At 37.7% G+C, this 21,460-nt stretch overlaps 1 protein-coding gene across 1 annotated transcript; it reads left to right on the top strand.

The window, feature by feature from the left end:
* The first annotated feature begins 5,602 nt into the window (after positions 1-5,602).
* On the top strand, positions 5,603-19,207 carry rab10 (RAB10, member RAS oncogene family). Its single transcript, XM_067481122.1, has 6 exons — positions 5,603-6,301; positions 11,446-11,506; positions 14,098-14,236; positions 15,891-15,980; positions 17,863-17,964; positions 18,113-19,207. Exons 1-6 carry the CDS (start codon positions 6,175-6,177, stop codon positions 18,197-18,199), a joined length of 606 nt encoding a protein of 201 aa, XP_067337223.1. The 5' UTR covers positions 5,603-6,174; the 3' UTR covers positions 18,200-19,207.
* Positions 19,208-21,460: the final 2,253 nt, after the last annotated feature.

Genomic DNA, 21,460 nt, shown 5'->3' with positions numbered 1-21,460 from the left:
TGCAGCACATTGCTTCAACTGATTTTTGTTTTACAGCTGCATTGTTCAATCTATCAAAATTAAATATGTTAGATGTCTGGTGCATCCTATAATACCCAGACTTAGCCTTTGGGAAATTTAAGTAAACTGAAACTTTTAAAATTTTGTGTCTTCATACCTACTTGCTGATTGTGATTATTGACAGTTTCGATCAAATTAGTGAGATTTTCTAATATATTGTCCAGTGGATACAATAAAACTGGTGCTGAATAACTGAGTGGAAACAGCTTATACGGGAATTAAAGAGTGTCAGCTTATATCTTTAGTTTCAGCTTGTGTAATTAAGCTAAAATAACCAGCAAAGAGAAAAGGCCAACTCCAGGGCAGTTCTAATCTAAAGGGAAACCACTGTGCTATGGAAAATACTATGACAGCCAGATGACATAGGCTCATTTTAGGATTTTGGTGGTAATAAATAAAATCTGTATGCAACCTCTTACTGTCTTTTTAAAACGCTACATTCACATAATAATTCATTTGTAACGGACAAAACATAAAAAATGAAAATAATGTAAAAATATTCATATTCTAATTTTGTCTACTTGTCTTTAAGCAAAGCTGGAAACAGGAAGTGTCATAAATGATCAACAATGACCTAAAATATATTTAATATTTCCATAACTTTTTCATTAATTTGCACTTTAATAAACTAACTCACATCACTAGCTAACACATTAAATGTGAATGCACATTTAGGATTTGATGTCAGGCATAAAACTAAAAAAGTACACAGGTAAATCAGTACGGTTAAGGTGGGATTACTGTCCACTAGATCTCGGAGTGACACTCCACTGTACTGACTGAGTTACCATGCTTTATCCAAAATGGCTCTGCTTTTCGATAGTTTGACATCTTAGAGGGTTTCATTAAGATGTTGTTGTGGACAGCTGCTAAATTCAAGGCAATACAAGGAGGTTGTGGTATACAGACAACTGCTATACTAACTGAATCACAGCTGCCCTTTTTCAATGCATTTTACATATTCCGGATTCATACTGGGTCCACTAAATGGTTTCCTCTGATTCTGAAGCTAATTTCTAACAGATCTTGTACAAATGTAGAACAAAGAATAAAATAAAAATAAGGGGAGACAATGCTAAAATTCATTGTTAGAAGACGTATTTGATTAAATATAGCACAATAGCACCACCTGGTGAAACATCTCTCTCCTGTAGTTGGTCAATGTCATCAATGGAGGACAGGAGATCCACATGAGGAACAGTTCTAAATGACACTGAGGACTTTTCTAAGTGATCCCCCATAAAATGACTCACATTGACAAACATGCCTATTTAGACTATGTATCATTGTTGTTTAAGATCTACTGCAGATAAAGGCCTGAGTGACAACACCAGGGAAAAACTTAGCCACATCGAGAATTCAACACATTTAGATTGCGCCTGTTATGTAAAAGAGTTAGTATGATCTTTAAAATGTCACCTCAGTAAGAAGTGCTTACTCTGGCCACAGAATCAGCACCGATTGACTCAATGTCATTATACGCCTGAGCACTGTTGGAGTTTCATAAAGCAGAACTGGAAAATTACCCATGCGTGAACTGAAAAAATCCCCTTGGCTCAGGTACTCGTGTTGCCACCTTGTGTGAGTCATTCTTGTAGAAGTGTACATCATCAGTCGCCATCACATTGGTTTGTGGTCATGTGATTGAAAAACAGGATGCCACAAATATTTGCCTCTCAACCCAAATAGAATTTGATCGTGAATGATTGGTTTTAAAATAAAACGTTAAGCCGACAATGAAAATAATAATTACTAATCTACTTCGGATAAATGAAGCATTTACAGCCACATTTTTTTGTCTTCCACAGAAAGGGAAAAAGTGTCTAATGCTTACATAAACTAAAGAGAAATCTGGAAAAGATTATGTGTAATTTCTCTCACAGAAAAGCTGACTCCTTACCTCTTCCACTTATGGTCAACAAACCACTGGGATTATCTGACTCAGACAGAAAAAAAGATCACAGCTATTAGTGCTCTGCTTGTGTTGTGATTGTAAGGCATGACAAGCTCGAGCTTTACCTTACAGCTGTCAGAAAATGTTTGGTTAGTTGTAATAACTAACAAATTCCAACCATATGCATACATCTTGAGAGTAGCATATACTTGTTCTTGGTAAGATTAGTGACCCGGTTTCTGAGGTTAAGTAATTTTGCGGGACCATAGTGACCGAATCATTTGGACAATTTTAGCACATTTTTAGCACAGCAGTGTAAGAAAGGCATCTCAGAAATCTGTTAAATGTAACCATAAACTGTAAAGGGCTGCAACTAACTAATAATCTTTGCCCACTAGATTTGCTTTTGTTATATTCAAAACCTTAATAAAATGTAAAACTAAAAATCCCTGTTGACTTAAAAACAGAGCCTTTTTGGTAATTGTTCTAGAGATTTCAGTTGCTTAGGAGGAAGAGATGTCCAGTTGCATTGTAAATGTTCCATTTTTTTGAAATTGTGTTTTTTTGTGGTGAAATAATGGATTCAGATTACAATGGATCAACGGTTTTTGGCAGTACACAGCAGTACTACTGACCGGGCGGTTGAACTTTATGCAAATGTACTGTGACATAGATCAGATACAGCCGAGCCAATAAACATATAGGATCACACCGGAAACGGGAGCTAAAACTTTTTTTTTTTTTGCCAAAAAGAAATCACACAAAGAAGAAGCAGTAAAAAGCTGTTTACCATTCTGCCTTTACTGGGATATTCTTCAAAACTTATCGTTGCAGCGTCTAGCTTCCTAACTCTATACTACAAGTCTTTACCAAATTACACAGACTTAAAAAAGAAGGACGTGTGGACAGAAATGTTGTATCAATTTACATATTTTTTGTTTTCTGATTATTAGAATTCAAAAGCATGAAGAGGTGGAAGAACCTGAGGGAGCAATATCGCAACAGCAAGGGAAAGAGAGACACAGAAGTGGTCTTTGAAACACACAATATTAGCCATTTCGCCCATGTGATGGGATTTTTAAATCCATTCAGCAATTCCCGGGGCAACAGGCAGCAACCCAGCTTTCTCTCAGTGGCCAGCAGAGTCCTCACAACTTGATGAAGACCAGCACTTTTTAGCTTTAGGGCTCTCACCAACACCTCTCCATCTTTCAACTTTACAGAGATACATGATGAACCATTGGCAGCATATGCATACAGAAAAAGAAAATGAAATGGGCACGGTCAGCTCAGTCACAGTTGTGAAGAGCGGCTTCTGGAGGTGGTGCAGGCTGCATCTTGCAGGAATGAATAGCACAATTCACATCACACCAGCTCCTGTAGGAGGCACAGCTGTAATTACACTACCTGAGTAGACTTGAGTAGTCTTGAACAGTGGAAGACTTGCTGAGAGAGCTGTTCCAGTGTAGGTTGCATGGGCAGCAAAGCTTCTTCCAAGCTTCAGGAGGAAGCGTTGCTGGTTCTTGACTGAAGCAGCACCTATGGACTGACCTCATGTGAGGCAGGCGTATGGTAGGTTACTGCCACTGCCAGAGAACTGAATTCTAGCTTAGGTGCCAGAGAGACTGAAGTATGTTTTACGAGTTTGTTCTCGTGTTTTGTTTGTACTAATATTTCTGTTCTACCTTTTTCAGGTCTGAAAGTGTGGATCTCAACAGGACATAATATATAACATTACACACCCACAAACAGGATGAGAAGCAGATGGCAGGGCAGAAAGTATTTCAGTAAAGGGTTTTTAAAACATAATCTTACAACATTGTAGCTCAGGTGGTGAGGCAGTTGTCCACAAACCACAGGATCAGTGGTTCAATCTCTGATCGTGGTTACTTGTGAAAGTGCCCTTGGGCAAGACCCTGAACCACCAGTTGCTCCCAGTGAGTCATTGTAAAGCGCATTAGATAAAAGTGCATTATAAGCGGCCATTTACTAGATAAATTACTTTCATAAATGGATTTGCAATAAATATACAGCAAAGGTACACATTGGCACAGTGTTTGAATCTTTGTTTACTGTATGTAATATAATATGGATTCATAAATGAACTGATGATGATAAATGGAATCCAAAACCATTTGCTATCAAACACAGGAAAATACCTTCCTCTCAAACTCTCACTGCCTGAAAAGTGTAGAAATTCAAGATTTAGTACACATTATATAAAAAACATGACATTTATTATGTATTTTAATAACGGTCTCCTTATATTAATAGGGTTTATTGGTTTACTTTAATGGAATTAGTGATTATTACTGTAGCTTTTGTGGCTCAAGGAAGTAGGTGCAAGACTACTGAATCATATTTGTATGCGTATTCAAATTAATACATATATATTGCATATTATTCATTATGTTTTTTTATATACTGTAGTAATTAGAGTCAGGTTATTTTCTATAAACCAGTATGACTTAATTTGCATTGTACTTTTTTGTATTTCAGTTATGTGACAGCGTGCTTGTGCCTGTATTATGTCTCTATATTGTCTTATTTAGTATGAAATTTGAATGCAGACCTTGTGCTCAACAAATATTCCCCTAGGGGATAATCTGTATCTATTGTTTTTCCTTGTAACAATGATTTCACGAATGTGTGTAACGTCACAAAACATTTTTTTATCCCCCCACCCAATGGGTTTTTGCCAATGATGAAAAATTAATTCAGCGTAAGCTAAAACAATTCCAGGCCCTAAAACTAGATTTTGACCTAGAGTTCCAGAGAATATGGGAAATGACACTGTCAATTTTGAACTTTATCAAATTCACTGCTATTATATGGGAAAAACCGGGGGATTTTGCAGGCCTCTGCAGGTCTCTCTTCTGCATTGCTTGGGTTTTCAGGCCAGCCTTTTGGAATAAGATTGGAATTAGTTTGTCCAAGGAGTTTGTTAATTAATCTAACAGCTGATTTCTCTTCTCAATAAGTCCAACAAGTCTTATTCATTTTAAAATTTTCTGACGTCTTTCTTTCTTTCTTTGTTTCAAGTCTGTACTTGGAAGTAGAAAGCAGGGCATACTCAACATTCCTAAGGAGTGTCTGTGAGTCAAACTACTCTGGCAAGCGGAAAGAAATAAAGTCTCGCTCTCCAAAAGAAAGAGAGAACTAACACAAATACAGTTGTGTACAGTTATTTAAAGACTTTAATGGATAAATGCCATTAGGTTCACAGAGCAGAGGATGTGGGAAACGCCTAAGAAGCACTGACGCCCTTATATATATGACATCACTTCGCCTAACTCACAGCTGGGATAGTCACTGCATTAAATGGCAGCTTGCCATGAAAAGTGAAATACACCCCGTAGAGAGATCCGCATGAAACTAGTCGCCATGTTGGATCATTGAATACATCTAATAGGCAGAATCAATGCAGGATTTGAGCCAAAATGTCCGAGCAACTTATGCCAGTAGCATATACGGGTACTGTCAGTGTAAAGAGCGCCCCTTTTCCCCCTGCTGGTGTTTCAAAGTTAGCCAGTGTTATTGTGGCGCTGAAAGGAGTGACAGCAGAACTGACCAATCCGAAGAGCAGCATTTGACAGGTGGGGCGGGGAAAAGGCGTGTCTGTGGGTTTAGGGTGTCGCCGTGGTTCCTCCCATTCGAAGGCGACGGTGGTCGTCTATATTTCGGCTCTAATCTCTCTAGAAACAGGAGAAATAACCTCGAACAGACAGTGAATTTGACACACTTTCAGGTTGAGGTTTCTTCCACATTTTTCTCGGTCGAGCTTGTATTAGGCCCCCTGGAATGACGGGGTGTGCTGAGAATTTGAATTAGCTCGCCGTTAGTTTGAAGAAAGAGTGAGTCGGGGTAGAGAGAGAGAGAGAGAGAGCGAGAGGAGCCATTTTGTCCCGACTGTGTGGGAGAAAAGAAAGAGTGGAAAAGAGGAATCACACGGGAGGAGATCCTATTTTTGCTTTCTGTTCTCGTGCTGTAGGGGGGAAAACAGTCGGGCTTGGGAAGTATAACTTTACGGACACGTTATTTCTGTGGTATTTAGCCAACTAGCTTGCCAAGCTAATCAACAAATCCTCGATTGTTAACTGTTAACATTAAAGAGGAGCGGGCAGTTTGTCGGGTCGGCAAAGAAACTGGCTTTAGACTTCACATAGGTGTGCTAGGTTATACATTTTGTATCCACCCGGGTGAACACAAGCTGTTTCTCAATGGCGAAGAAGACGTACGACTTGCTGTTCAAGCTGCTGCTGATCGGAGACTCGGGCGTGGGGAAGACCTGTGTGCTGTTCCGCTTCTCTGACGACGCCTTTAACACAACCTTCATCTCCACCATAGGTAAGAAGACCAGGGGACACAGGCACTGATTGGTGTGTAGTTACGGCTGTTCCGCTTTAGTTGAACCACCATTGGCGATAGTTTGACAGCTGGGAGAATCCCCTGACACGCTACCCTGCAGCTGGATGTGGTAGGCACATATTTGGTTAGCTAGTATGCTATCAGCATGGATCGGCTCTCAAGGCCTGGACAGCTTAGCTGGAAAGCTAGTTGGCAACATTTCGAGCAGCTGGCTAAAGCCCGATTGCATTTTTTTCAGAGGACTATGACTTTAAAAACAAAACTTGATTAGTGTTTAGGGCCAGCTTGCCAATAATGACAGGCGAAATTGGTTTCGGTGGCCCATGAATTGCTGTCATGTCAGTTGACCCAGTGGCTAATTAGCTAACTCGGCTAACAGCAGTAGAGGGCCGTGCTCCCGGTACCCCGATTAAACTATGGACGTTTACATCTCATTATCGTCCTATACACACTTAGTGTTCGTCCTTGTCATGATTTACAAATCCTCATTGTTACAAATGCTTGTAACAATATGTTACTCAAATATAACTACATTAATATGTAAACAAATTTAAACGTTGTACCAGGTGGAGATTTCTTCTCACCATTTTATTTACTGCTGCTTGGTTACTGCTCATCTAGATTAGAATCCATAAGAAGATAACATTTTATAAAGAAAACTAATCACCGACTGTTAGTGTTCTTTGTTTGTTTGCTTCAGCCACGTTACAACCAATAATATGAGACATTTGTTGGCCTTAGTTTCTCAGATGTGAGAATGTTCTTCTTTGTCAAATATAGTCGTTTATGAAATAATAGAATTATGGACCATTAGAAAGACAAATCATGTCACCTTGGGCTGTGGGAAGTATGATCGACATTTATCACTACTTGTTGATATTTTATGAATGAATGAAAAACTAACTAATTGATAAATGTCAGGTGTATGTATTAAAAATATTGTTGCCTCTGTATCTAAACTCTGTATAGTATAGTTGTCCAATAATTGTAGTGGAGTTAAAAATAAAAGAGTTCCTTGTATTAAGTAGCAGAAACCTAAACTAAAAAATACTACATACATGTGGCACAAATTTATTTTTAAGTGCTATGTACTTCACTTTCCATAAATGCTCAAAGGACAGCCATAAGCACTTCATCATAGTGGCATCATCAGCTTTTTTCCTCTCTGTCCTCTGCGCATGCATCCAACATCATGTTCTCATGAGTCAAGTGTCAAACTATGTCAAATCCCTTCACAGCCCAAGTGAAGGCTCCATTTACCCCTATTGCTTAAGATCAGTGCTGAGTAATAATGTAACATTAGATGTGTTTTGCTGAAGCACATGAAGGTGACAGCATTATATTTTTTATTTCTGAATTAAGCTTTGCTTTAGGGCCCAGTAACTTTAGTACAACAACTTCAGACTGGGTGCCTGGCAACACACAACCATAATGGGCAGCAGTGTTCCCAGTGGCATCCAGCATAGATTAGATTTGTAGAGGGACGGCCAACTATTACTCTGTTGCTATGCTTGATGTGACATTTGTGTGTTTATGTGTTTGTTTATGTGTTTGTTTGAGCCGTTGTACAGATTTATTCTTTGCATTACAGTCAACCTAACATGTGTTTTGTTGTAGCACCAAATTAGAAACAAAGTGTGGTTTATTTGTTAGAGTCACCATATTGAAACTCTACCAGTTTAGATGTTGATGTTGGTGAGATGCAGTGAAACAGCAATTTAGTATTAGTCGGTCCTGGGTGTCCTAGCAACTTCTTTATTACATTTAGAAAAATGTAATGCACTTCTGAAGGTGGACAGAATGTAATAGAATAAGTTCTTTAATCCTGCAGTTTCAGCCTGAGTTTAATGTTCTTGACCCTGCTTAAGCACTTGTATATGTATTTATTATATACATGCTCCTTTTCATCAAATTTAGTTCAGAAAGTGGGTAAACATGGAGCATTATTTTATGTATTTATATTATTTACCTGACAAGGAACTGAAACTGTCAACAGCAATTATTGCTGTAATTTAGATTAGGAACAGCTCACTTTCAGTCTTTCTACCAGCATTTGTTTAAAGAAATAAAATAATTGGCACAATACAGACATTAGGAATCACAAGGCAGCATAGTTTTTCTTATGCCAACATGTTCCCTTCATTGTCCCTCTTAAAAACTAGAACACAGTTGTCCTTTAGTCTTAAGCTCCTGTCTTGTCTCGGGCTGTATTCAAAACAAAGCATCAAGCAGTCATCTAGTCATCATGATAAGCCATGAGTATGTAGTGTGTGTTGTCTCTGTAGGGCATGAATCCATGTCAGATCATCAGATCAAGACTTTGTTAATATGGTTAACACTTAATATTGTTCTACAAATTCATTTTCAAAGCCTGAGATGGCACACTGTCTGCTAGAGAAGGAAATACCTACTAGTTATAAAAGTCCTTGTTTCTTCTTTTCAGAATTATGTTCTGCCTTAGAGTAACTTACTGTTTTCTCTGTGATATTTTATATAATAGTTGGTTTCATCTGTGTTTGCTGTCACTTTGCTGTAGCTGGTTTGGTACCCTGTGTGACTATAGTGGATGCTCCAAATAAGTATACAAAAATATAAGAGAGATCTATTTACGTTTCAACATAAAATGTTTACGAATAAGGGCATACAAGAGATGTCAAATCTGCAAGAGTTATACAACAAAGGCCCTACATGTGAGCAAGGTTCCAAGTCTGGAGGAAAAAAATTATGAAACGAGTGTGAACTTCCTTTGACACAGTACTCATACCTCTGGAGACAGATACACAACTGCTTGTCAAAATACCCTGGACCCTCTCCCCCCTTTAACTGGTCACTCATCCTTATTTCCACTCCTGAGTGTCCTGTCTAGCTAGCAATCTCTCTGTATATACACAGCAGTGCAATCTGACATCTCCATCCACAACGGATATGAATTTTGCATGGAAACTGGCAAACAGCTGCAGTGGAATTCATACTTGTGGAAGGAATGGTTCCTCTGGCATTAAAAAAAAAAAAAAAGAAAGCTGGCCATAAACTTTAAACTTCAATTTAAGTGTTAGGTTATCATGGATAGCATTCCCCTTTTGTGGCATAGAATGACCATTTTCCAGTGATTTGGTAAACCTCATGTGATTGCACAATGCACATATTTGCTTGCCAGTGCACCTCAGCAGGAAAAAAACATATTCACATAACGTTTTTACTCCTCCGTAGGAGCACACAAATATTACGTAATCTCTGCTGAGCCTAACTTGGAGAGTTTAACGTTTAGTAATGTTTATCAAGAAAACTTTGCCTCTTTTACTTTAACACCGTCCCCAGTATTCAGTGCAGGTGATCCTGAAGTATACCTTTGGAGGTAAAACATCAGTCTACACATAGCTCCATTTAATCTGTAAAATCTCCATCTTTCCCCCTTCCCATTGTCTCCTTTTCATTCTGTCCAGCTGTATCTTTCTTTCCCTCTCTCTGGGGTGTGCATACTATTTAGTGAGTCACACTTTTTGGCAGCTGGTTCCTTTAATTATCCTGCAGCCCTGCCCCACCTAGAGCACAGCTGTTTCTTGTACTTTTTTATCAAAACCACAGATTCTGACCAAAGCAGAACTGTCAGCTTCGCATTCAACAAGAAAAAACTATTGGTTTGGCAAAAGTGATGAATAACCCATTTTGAATTTCCACATCGGGCCTTTACAGTTTTGAAAGTACTTCACTAAGTAGAAATTTCACAAAACGTTTAGCGTTACGTGCAATATTCTTTTACCTTTTTAGCTGCCACTAGAAGACAATAATCAGCCATTAACCAAAATGAGGAAAAAAGGATTTCTTGGTTCCAGCTTCCCAAAAAAGGAGATTGGCTGTGTTTTGTCCTAAATAATGGTCAATTAACATCTTTGCTTTTAACACTGTTGTTTAGATAACGTGTCACCTGGAACTGCATGTTTGACATAATTCTAATAATCCATAAGCATAACATTTAAGTAATTCTTTAAAACGTAATTGAAGAAATATTGTTTGTAGTTGATGGTGGTAGCAGTAGTATAAAAAAAAAATGTAAAAACAAAAAAAATACTGATAAAAGCACTTACTTACTGTTTAACACAGCCCAGAGTAAGGAAGGTAAATTCTAACATTTAAGCTAAAACCAGAAAATGCTAATATTTGAACAAAAACAATTGTGGGTGATTTGATTCATCAATTAGTAAAGTCAGTACTTTATCATCTTTAATAAACACACACATAAATGGCATATCATTTCTGATTTATAAACAAAGTAATAGTATTACTTTTATTTTGGCAGAAAGAAAAATCTAAATTTGAAACCAGAGTGAGATTGCCACCAGGTTAGTCATAGAATCCGGAATTTTTGCCCCTTTCAGGCAAGTGCTTTACACAGTAGCAGTGGAGCAGCTGTCTTTTTAATCTCGAAACCGCACTTTTATCATTTAAAGGGGCACAACAATTTATCCAAAATAAATAAATGAAAAGTCTAGTGAATATGGAAACTAAACCTCTGCACGGCCTAATAAGCCTCCATATTTCCACAGTTTCTGAACAGTTTACTTGTAAAACTCATAAATGTGCATATAGTTTGTCATCTCACTGCATCAATAAACTCTTCAGCTCCTCAGCATCCAATGTCTCTATAACAAAATATGTCAGCTGGTGAACCATGGTTCAAAAACGTCTTTAAACCAGCTGTGTGTAACCACAGGTTTTACAATGGTCAGTTATTTGGAGCATGTGTCTATTCATTCTTGTTATTTTGCCTTAACCTGATTTGTCTCACTAACCTGGTGTGGGCCCATTGTCAGCCAGCTGCTGATGCCACGGCTGATGGGCTCAAGGTCTGGGCATGACTCTGCAGGATCAGGAAGAGATAACGTTATTGTCTGTCCGATTGTCACTGACTTCCCATTTCCCTCTCCTCCTAAATTTTTCTCTGCTTTTTTTTGTTCTCTGTCTGATTTTCTCGCTGGGCCTCGACAATATATCTTTCTGTTTGCATCAGTGCCAAATCCTCAGTATATAAGCCTCCATTTATCTATTAATCTTTCTTGTTAGGGCTTTACATGTAAGTGACGTGTTGTGTGTGTGTGTGCTGATATGTTTTTTTTCTTTTGCAGGAATAGATTTCAAGATTAAAACTGTTGAATTACAAGGAAAGAAGATCAAACTACAGATCTGGTGAGTATGGTTTGGTTTGGTTGCATGTTTTCTGTTAGTATACATATTTCAAGGCTCTTTATGCATTGGCATCCAAGCAGAAGTGTACAGAGCTTTTCTTTTTTACTCTGTTGCATGATAGTAAAACATATGTCTGACTTAGTTCCCACAGGCAGAAAAAGGAGTTAGAAATGTAAATGATCATCAGTGTATCTGGGGTTCTGCTGCAGGGTTGTAACTAGCTGCAACTAGTGATTATTTTATTAGCTATTAAGCTACAACAATTTGGCCAATCAACAACAGATAGAAAAAGAGATTGTTATGGTAGTTTTATAGTAATTTTTAAGTAAAAGTCTGAATATCAAAATATAACAATTCCACATGTGTATTTGTTGTACGTGATGGTAACCTGAAGAAATTTGTGTTTGAAGTTGTTGTTGGATTAAAGAAAGGACATTTGAACGTGTCGAACTGGGCCTGCTGGAAAGAATTTTTTCAGTATTTGTAAAGAAAATCATCTTCATTTGTGGCCTTACCTGTGAAACACTGAAATATTTTTTTGAATTAACCAGACACATCTTTGGTCTGTCATGTATCACAAAAACATTTGACCCACTTAAGCTTTTTTTTTTTCCCCCCATTGAGCGTTATCTAGTACTCTGAAACACCTGCACAGCCACACCCACTGTTGTGTTGCGCACACAATGGACACAAACACTGGGTAGTGAAGTGGTTGCAGTTTAATTATTGAATTATGTATTTTTTTATTATGTCTCGTGGGCGACTGTGGCGCAGGAAGATAGAGCGGTTGTCCACCAATCTCACAGTTGTTTGTTCAATCCCCGGCTCCTCCGGTCACATGTCGAAGTGTCCTTGAGCAAGACACTGAACCCCAACTTAGTTGCTCCCGGTGAGTGTTGGCCAGCTGCAGCAGCTCCCCCATCGGTGTTTGAATGTGTGTGTGATTGTGAGTGTGAATGGGTAAACAAGAAGCAGTGTAAAGCGCTTTGAGTACCAATAGGTAGAAAAGTGCTATATAAGTGTAGACCATTTACCATCTTGTGCTTCTCTTATGTATGTAGCTGAAACCATTTGTTGATTAATTGATTGGTCAGTTGGCAGCAATTTTGATGATATGTTCATCTTTAAAGATTTTCTTGAGTTTTGAACTGCTGTGTCATCATATCAGCTTGGGCTTAGGGTGATGTTAGCTTTTCACTGTTTTGGGGCAAACACATATTTAAAAAACTAAGTGGCCGATTAATTTGTAAGGAAAACTATCATTAGTTTAGCCCTAGATTTAAAGACAAAATAACTTAACTAGTTGCATCTAGAATTATGACTATTTAGAATATGTTTACATATTAAACAAAATGTGAATTTGAAAGAAATTATGCAAGAGTTTCAGATATGGTCAGTTATGCAGAAGTGTCTTTTAAAGACAGACTAGAAGGAACATACAGTATCAGTACTGAGCAGTTTTTGACTCGATTGTTGCATAATGATGACATTATTGTAATGACAATATATGGCTCACATTTCCATCAAATATGTGCATGTGTGACAGATTAGTACCTTAATGGTGTTCAAAGTTTAGCTAAATACAAGTGTCTAACAACTATGTATGTAAACCAGCAAGTGAAATAGTTCGGCAAACAACATTCGAGGCTGTAAAGCCAGACAGACACCTTAGTTCCCAGATTTTGGGCATATTAGAAAATTTGGTCGGCTATCTGGTTCCATGGTCAGATTTCCTACTTGGCAACTGTCAAATAATCTGTTATAGACAACAGTGGACTGGTTTTAAATAGATTTTAGTAGATTATAAATGTTATGACTAAATCTGTATGATCTGTAGATCAGTACAGCAATATGTGACAATGGTTGGCTTTCATTTGGTCATGATTTTGATCAAATTGGTCTGATACTATCCTCTAGTATGTCTTCTACATGTGCACACGATTCTGTCTGTATGGTTAAATGATTTGATTTCCTGGCTCCCGGGCTGCTTCTCTTTTCCTTAATCTACAGTGATAGATGGATGTTGGCAGGGTTTCCCCAGGTAGGAAAAGGTCATAATAAAGGTGCATGCTAGTGCAGATGTGTGAGGGACAAGGTTTAGCCTGCGGTGGATTTTAATGTGTTTGTACCTGGTTCACCTTGATTTATATGGGCTTTGCAGGGTTCTCAAGTGGAGAACAGGTTTTTAAAATAACATTGTTTCTCTGGGTTTCAAAACAGAGACAAGATTTTATTTTTGTTTCCTCAGCGTGAGAGCTGTGTTAATGGACCATTACATATTTTTCAGACTTTTATCAGCCTCTGTTGGTGAGCAGTGGAATTGCATTAGAATTATTATCTTAATGGCCTGTAGATAGCATTGCATTCTCTCAGTTAGGAGCAGTATGCAAAATGGAGATCTAGCAAATGTAAGGCTAGTGTCTTTAGTCTAAATGATTATATTTGTCTTGTGGTTTGAATGACATGTTAAGGTTTGTAGCCAGTGCCTGACTCGTGTAGTGATGGTAACTCAACCCTCATGAAGTATTATTGTGTAATTTCTCTTATTAAAAACTCTTCAAATTAAACAAATTGATATATTGTGTGTTTAGGGACACAGCAGGTCAGGAGCGGTTCCACACCATCACCACCTCTTACTACAGAGGAGCCATGGGCATCATGCTGGTCTACGACATCACTAACGCCAAGAGCTTCGAAAATATCAGCAAGTGGCTTCGCAACATTGATGAGGTAAACTGTAGAGGTTTCCACAGGTTCGGGGACCACGTCACCAAATGACTGTATGTGCCTCATCAAATCTTGTAAAGGGATTTTATGAGACTTTCGGAGATTTGAATCTTTGCACGACTTTTACATCCTTTGTTTTATATTTAACAATATGACCGTTTTTTAAACCATCCAATTATGCTTTGAAACTGTTCCCAGGAGGAGGCAAATATGTCTTGAATTAAAAACTCCAGCTGGGGCAACAGACTTTCCAGTAACTGTAATAATGTTTTTGTTGTTGGAGGCCAAATGTCAGTGATTTGTCAACTTCATACTGTCAGGATGGTTGTAGAATCAGATCCATATACACACAGTATATTTGAACAGTGACAACGGGATGTACTTCAAGTGTAAATTGTCATCTTTGATTTAAGGGTTCAAAAATATTGGAACTGTGTAGGAATTACAGCCTTTTTATTCATAGACAAATGGACAATCTAACATAATCATAAATTAAATTGTCAGTTTTAATACTTGGTTGGGAGTTAGTTAAGTCAAAGGCTGCCTGAAGTCTGGAATCTATAAAAAATACCAGATGCTGTGTTCTTTTTTCCCCTGGTGATGTTTACAAGGAAGTACATGTTGATTGAGTCACTTGAAATCCCCCTGTGGTGGCAAACGAAGAGACAAATGCTGAAAATTGTTAGTGCTCAAATATATACAGACCTAATTGTAGAGGTTTCCACAGGTAAGTTTTATTATCAAATGTTTACTTACTCTTGAAAATAATGTTTTCTCTTTATTATCAGAACAACATCTGCTATTATGTCCGTGTTAAAAAGAGCTCTTTGTGTTTTCTGTTTTTGTTAAAAGGTAAATAATCTCCAGATTATGTAATAATTCAAAATTATTGGGTGATCAGACCAGCTATCTGGAATATATGGTCAGCTTGGTTAATCAATATGATTGACAATTAAGAATTAGTTATCGGATTGTCAGTTTCCAGACCATTTGTTTGATATAATTGTTGTTGGACAGCTGCACAAACATCACAGCGGTGCTGAGAGAAAGTTGCCCCGACGGTCGAAGCTGACCAACTGAGCCAAAGCTGCCCCCTGCTAACTTGTAACAATTTTACTAATTGGCTACATGTTGAAATTGTGGTGATTGCTTTGTCTTTAAAATGTTGGAAAATAGTAAAAGACCCTCTCAAGGGGCCAGTTGTAAATCACTGTCTTAGAAATCTCCAGGGGAGTTGAACTTTGTACCTAACAACAAAATAAAGAATTCTGGCCTTTCTGAGATAAAAACTTGACTACAAAATTAGTTTTCATTAAATATAGGCTCCAAAGTTGTCTTAATTATTCAGAGGTGCAGTTGTAGCCTTCTGTGACCCAGACTCAGAACAGCACTGGCATCAGTGCAGAGATACTCACTTTTACACGTTTTTAAGTGAGGCTCATCCTTTTAATCAATCAGAATGTCACTAGGTTTGCAGCAAGTATCGTGATTTGACGATAACCACTAACCTGGGCTGCAGGGCAGGGAGAGGAAAGCGTAGGTGGAGCCGAGTGCATTAATTTGTAGTCTTCCGCTAGTGCTAGCTTTACTAGCCTAATGTCGCTTTATTTTAAACATGAAAACAATGTATTAATTCACTGTGTCTTTACTTTCTCAGCATGCAAATGAGGACGTTGAGAGGATGCTGCTAGGAAACAAGTGTGACATGGAGGACAAGAGGGTCGTACCAAAAGCCAAGGGGGAGCAGGTGAGATGGTGCATTCCACTGCAGCTCTAAGCAACGCTGGTTCTGTGTGCTGATTGGCTGATTTGTTGTTGCAGCTTAGAATCTACACATAATATTTTTGGTCTTATATTGTTTTTCTTTAAATCCCCTGAAGTTATGAACCTTCTAGATGCATTTACATTTTTCCTTTGGGCTGAATATTCATGTATATATTATGTATTAAGTAGCAGGGTTACAGATGACCATAATGAAGGTTACATTCATTGTTCCTAAAGAAAAGTATGTTGTAATTGATGAACATGGTTTTTAGTTACTGAAGCTTAAAGCAACATGGAGAATGTACAGATGGCTGTTGTTTGTTTTTCTATATGTCAAAATGGCTTGTTAATCATTCAGCAACTACTCAAAGACTGGTTTCTTGGGACGACATAAGCAAAGAAAAGAGAATTCATATTTAAATCGTGACAAAAATGAGGCAGATGGGAATGTTTTCTACACTGAATAGGGAGAGTTTGTCTACAGAACGGTTACTGTCAGGTTAAAGGAAAATTGTGGACAAGAAGAAGGATCTGAAGAGAGACATATTTGAAACTCTTTACCACCACTGTTAAGAAGCCCAACACCAGACTTAGTATTGTGGTTACAGGAAAATTGTCCTAGAAAGTTGCTGTAATTCATGCAAAACCTTCGCAAGTGAAGATTTAAAAATGAATTTGATATTTACCTAAAGAAAATTAGGCTATAGTTACAATAAATAACTTAACAAGTGATTGCAATCACTGACCACATTAAAGCTTCCAGCTTTTGGAAGTTAAAGACAGTCAAGACAAAAAACGGAGGAAACTCTTTGTTCATGAGTCCAAAACAGAAATCCTGGATCTTACTCTTGAGTCAGACTGTAAGAAATTTAAAATATCTAATTCTCTGTATAAAACAAATCAGGACTACAGTGTGAAGGGATGGAGAAGACACTGGCCAATCTAATAAAAGCTGTTTTGGATGAAGTTTAGGAAAAACAAAACCTAAACATCTTTCCCTAGTCACAGGTTCAACCAGGTCCAAACTCTTTTTGATGATTCTTTGTTTCTCACCGCTGTGAGTGTTTATTGTTGGAAAGTGGTGCAGATGCATAAAGAGCTGATTGGATGCTTCTGCTGTGCATAGACGTGGTGCATAAATGTTCATTGCACAGTGTGACATGCATCAAGCAGATCTTGTACAATCTGCCACACACAGGATTTTATTAAACTGATCCCTCACAGTGTGACATACTGTTAGCCTATAGCGGCTTTGTTTGCTTTAGTGTAAAGGCCCCTCAAGATGTAATAGAAAAGTCCTGATTGTCCAAACAGACTCCGAATGTCAAACTCTGCAGAGTCTTGGAACTGTAGTAACACGATGGTGTGGCTTTACTCAAAAATGCAGAATATGTGACTCTCTGCAACAGTTGGTTAAAGTTCGTGCTTATTATTTTCTTTCCTTATTTTTGGTGTCAAATACACAACATTTTTTTGAGTATTTTAGCTGGATGTTAATGTTCATCCTCATGTGACTGCACTGTGGGGAGGGAAGAAACCTTGTTACTTTGCACTTACCTTTTTGAATTGTATTAACGTGTAACGTTTGGGTGCTTGTTGCAACTTGAGGTGAGCAGAGATCTGAGATCAGTCATAAGTGAAAACTTGTATGGATGTGCAGGGTGCAGCATAGTAAAAAATGTGACCTAGCAGTGAATCGTCAGTGTGCCGATTTATCAAAACCTGTTTACTGTGTGTGTGTGTGTGCCGGCTTGAGGAAGTAACACCAAAGATACCTGATCTCAGCCACGTTAGTTTGCAACAAATCCCCTTAATCCGTGCCACCACATTGATTGGAGCATCTCGCTCTGCTTTCTCGTCCACAGATTGCGAGGGAGCATGGCATTAGGTTTTTCGAAACGAGTGCTAAGGCCAACATCAACATTGAGAAGGCTTTCCTCACGTTAGCAGAAGACATCCTCAGAAAGGTGTGTGCACTGAATGAGTTTGGTAAAATAGGATTTAGAAGGTTTTTCCACAAATTCATTAACCATCTAATTGCAATATATTGCCCGGTCTTAACTGCCAGATTTTAGATCTGATTTTATGTTGTTTTGTCTGTGCTGTGTTCACCAGACGCCTGTAAAAGAGCCCAACAGTGAAAACGTTGACATCAGCAGTGGAGGTGGAGTCACAGGCTGGAAGAGCAAGTGCTGCAGTTGAACTCCTCCTCTGTTTCACTTACACTAACGCACACAAACACACACAGTCTCACACGTATTGTCTCTCTCTCTCTCTCTCTCTCTCTCTAACTGCTAACTCTCTCACCCTCTAACCTGTCTCATAAGTTTTCTTGCACACTGACACTCTGTCTCATTGTCAGAATTAAGAAAAACACCACTTCACTCATCTAATCCTCCTCCTCCTCCTCCTCCTCCGCCTTCCATCCCACCATATTCCAGTCTTCACCCAATGATCATTTTTAATTCTGATATAAAAAAAAAGAGAAATCCAGTCACGTTTCTTGTTATTTGTTTTAAAGGTTGTGTAAAAAGTGTGAAAAGACAAGCTCATATTTTTAATATTTCTTTTGCCTGAGCACACCTGGTCGGACACCCTCTGCCTTCCCCTAATGCCCCCCTCCCCCTCCTCCTCCTCACTCCACCCACAGCACTCACGTTCAGTCAGAGGAAATTAAAAAAATGATAAAATGAAACAAAAAAGACAAATGTAGGTTTAACATTTTGTACACTTAGTGAGGTTTCTGTTGTCTAACCGTATTTGGTCATTTACAATTTGTAACAAGTGACAGAGGCGTGGCTAGCTCCTGTTCTGTGTGGGAGGTTATTTTGTCCTGTGCCTTATATGGAAGACAGGGGAGGGAATGTGTGGTGGTCGGAGCCACATCCACCCAACAATATTACAGTTTAATAATCTGTCGGTTCAGGCTGTCTCCACTAAGACGCCTGACCTGAAGTAGAAACGTTTGAATTTCTCCTCCAGCCAAGAGAACGGCATTATACAGTATGTCTTGTTTTATTTTTATCTGTATGGTTTATTTGACTTTTTTTTTCTTTTGTTTTCTTGCATGCAGATTTCTTTGGGTTGGAAACGTTTCTGTAATGTTGTGTAACATTTGCCACTGGGTAACTGGGTGGGAGGTACAGAAGTTCTCTTTGGAAATTCAAACAATTTTGCAGATCCATTAAAAAATAAGCTTGTTTAAGTTAACTTGTTTGTCCTCAATGATGTGAAGTGTGACGTTTGATGCCTCCACTCATGTCAGGTGTTTCAAACAGGTTTCCATCACAGGCCTTTCTGTGTTGACATTTTATATTCATGTTTGCAAAGGTGGTAGGTTTTTGTTTACTTGACTACAATCTAAAGGTACTTTACTGAAGACTTTTCATTTTTATGTCACTTTTACTCCTCTACAATTCAGAGGGAAATATTGGAGTACTTTTTGCTCCGCTACATTTATCAGACAGCTTTAGTTACTGCTTTATTTGTACAACAATTAATACAAATTATGATCATTAATAAATGATGTATTATGTATTATGTCAGTACATAAAGTGGTTAAAATCAGCTCCACCTTATTCAGCTATTGTTTTTCTTCCACACTATAGAAACATAGATCTTTGTTTTTTAAATTGTGTTCTAGAACGAGCTATTTTTCATCTCATCAGTAAAATAAGTTCAATTATATTCTACTTTTTAAAAGCTGTGTTTCACCAACATTTGAATCAACATTTATTATTGCGAATAACTATAAAGGGTAAATTTTCTGCATACAGGAAATTATTGTTGGATACTCACAAAACTGGTTTGGAAGTGGTTCTCTCCTTGAATTTGTACATTAAACCTAATTAAACTTAAGCTACAACATTTTAGACTTGACTCGTACACTCATGGTTATCAACAGCATCAAATTCAAGAGTCAAAATAGACTTGACTTAGTGGAGTTCTTGTACCTTTGTACTTTTAGTGTGTACTTAGTGTATGAACTCATTTGGATGGGTACTTCTATTTGTAAGAGTAGCTTTTGAGTGAGAGTTTAAGTTGAGTAACAAAAGATATTTAGTTCATCATACAGAAGTGAGGCATACAATAAAACTGTCATAGTAAAATAGTGATGCTATCATAGATCTGATGCTATCACAGCATCAAAGTTGGCATCCCCCTTGATTTAAAAATAAAGATTTTACACAGAAGAGACTTTAACTTTGGAAGATGTCCTTTTGATTTAATAAAATCGGCCACATTAAGAGTCAATAACTTTACAGTTGATAGTTTATTTTTGCACAAAACACGAACTGCACTAAGACATGCCCCCCATAAAACTCCATTCTGTTTAGAAACTAATTATAACCAATATAGAAGTTAATATAGCAGCAATCAAGTATTTCAGTTGTCAAAGTAGCACCTGACTGTTGTTCTAAGACTTGGTTAAACAATTATGAGCCTATATTATATAAACTATTTTTGTGTGTCACACTCTGGTGCCAAAAATCAAAACCCAAAAAACCTGCATCTTTTTCATGATGGATGAGATATTGCTAAACTAAAAGTGAATGACAGTAATCAAACTAAGATGTTGGTACATTAATATCATAGGTTTTATGTATATTTGAACAAATGTTTTTGAGAGCTTGATTGGCTATGAATGACTGAGGTAAGAGAAAAGTTCCTTCAGAAGCTGCTGGAACTATCTGTTCATCAGTGAATATTAGGAGACAGGAGAGTAAGACATTTGGAGACAAAGGTTTGAATTGCTGTTCCTGCTTAACATTGAATCTACACAAAGTGGACTACATTTATTGGAAACTACAGATCTTGCTCCAGAAAAAAGGCTCAAGTCACTTGAGCAACTGAAAGGAAATGTATAATTATTCTGATTAAACACAAATTAAAAACTAAAAGTACCAAAAAGTTCTCAGTTCCAGATTTCAGTAGTGAGGTTTTGCTTCTATTCTTCCATTTATTCAGTGGTGGAAGTTGAACTCAAATGTTTTCCTTTAGATTCCAGAGTACAAAAATACTCCAAAAGTAATTAAACAGGATGACCTGCTGATGGTAAATGTGGAGCTACTTTTAATGAGCCTTATAAGAACTTATTTTAGGAATTTGTATGACGTTGATCACAAAGAATTTGGGGCACATTGAACAAAACACAGAATGAAAATATTAATTAGCTATATTAAATGCGTTTGTTATTTATGGTGGAGTAAAAGTATATTTGCTTCTGAGTTGTGGTGGAGTAAACAAATAAAATGAAGTATTAATAAAATAAGTACAACAGTACTTAGGTACTTTCCACCACAAGGCTTATGGGATTGTAAACTGAATTTATTTAAATTCTGGGCTGCTGATTAATAGAACAGAGCATTTAAAGACATGCTGGTGAAAATTGGGTGCTGCCATAATCTCCCATCCAGCTGTTTCTACTTAACAATGACACAGTTGGTGTGCACGTAAAACATG

The sequence above is a fragment of the Channa argus genome, chromosome 17 (genome assembly GCF_033026475.1).
Source record: "Channa argus isolate prfri chromosome 17, Channa argus male v1.0, whole genome shotgun sequence".
Classification (NCBI taxonomy): Eukaryota; Metazoa; Chordata; class Actinopteri; order Anabantiformes; family Channidae; genus Channa; species Channa argus.
Note: the sequence above shows the minus strand (reverse complement) of the source record. Positions and strands in the feature narration are given on the sequence as shown.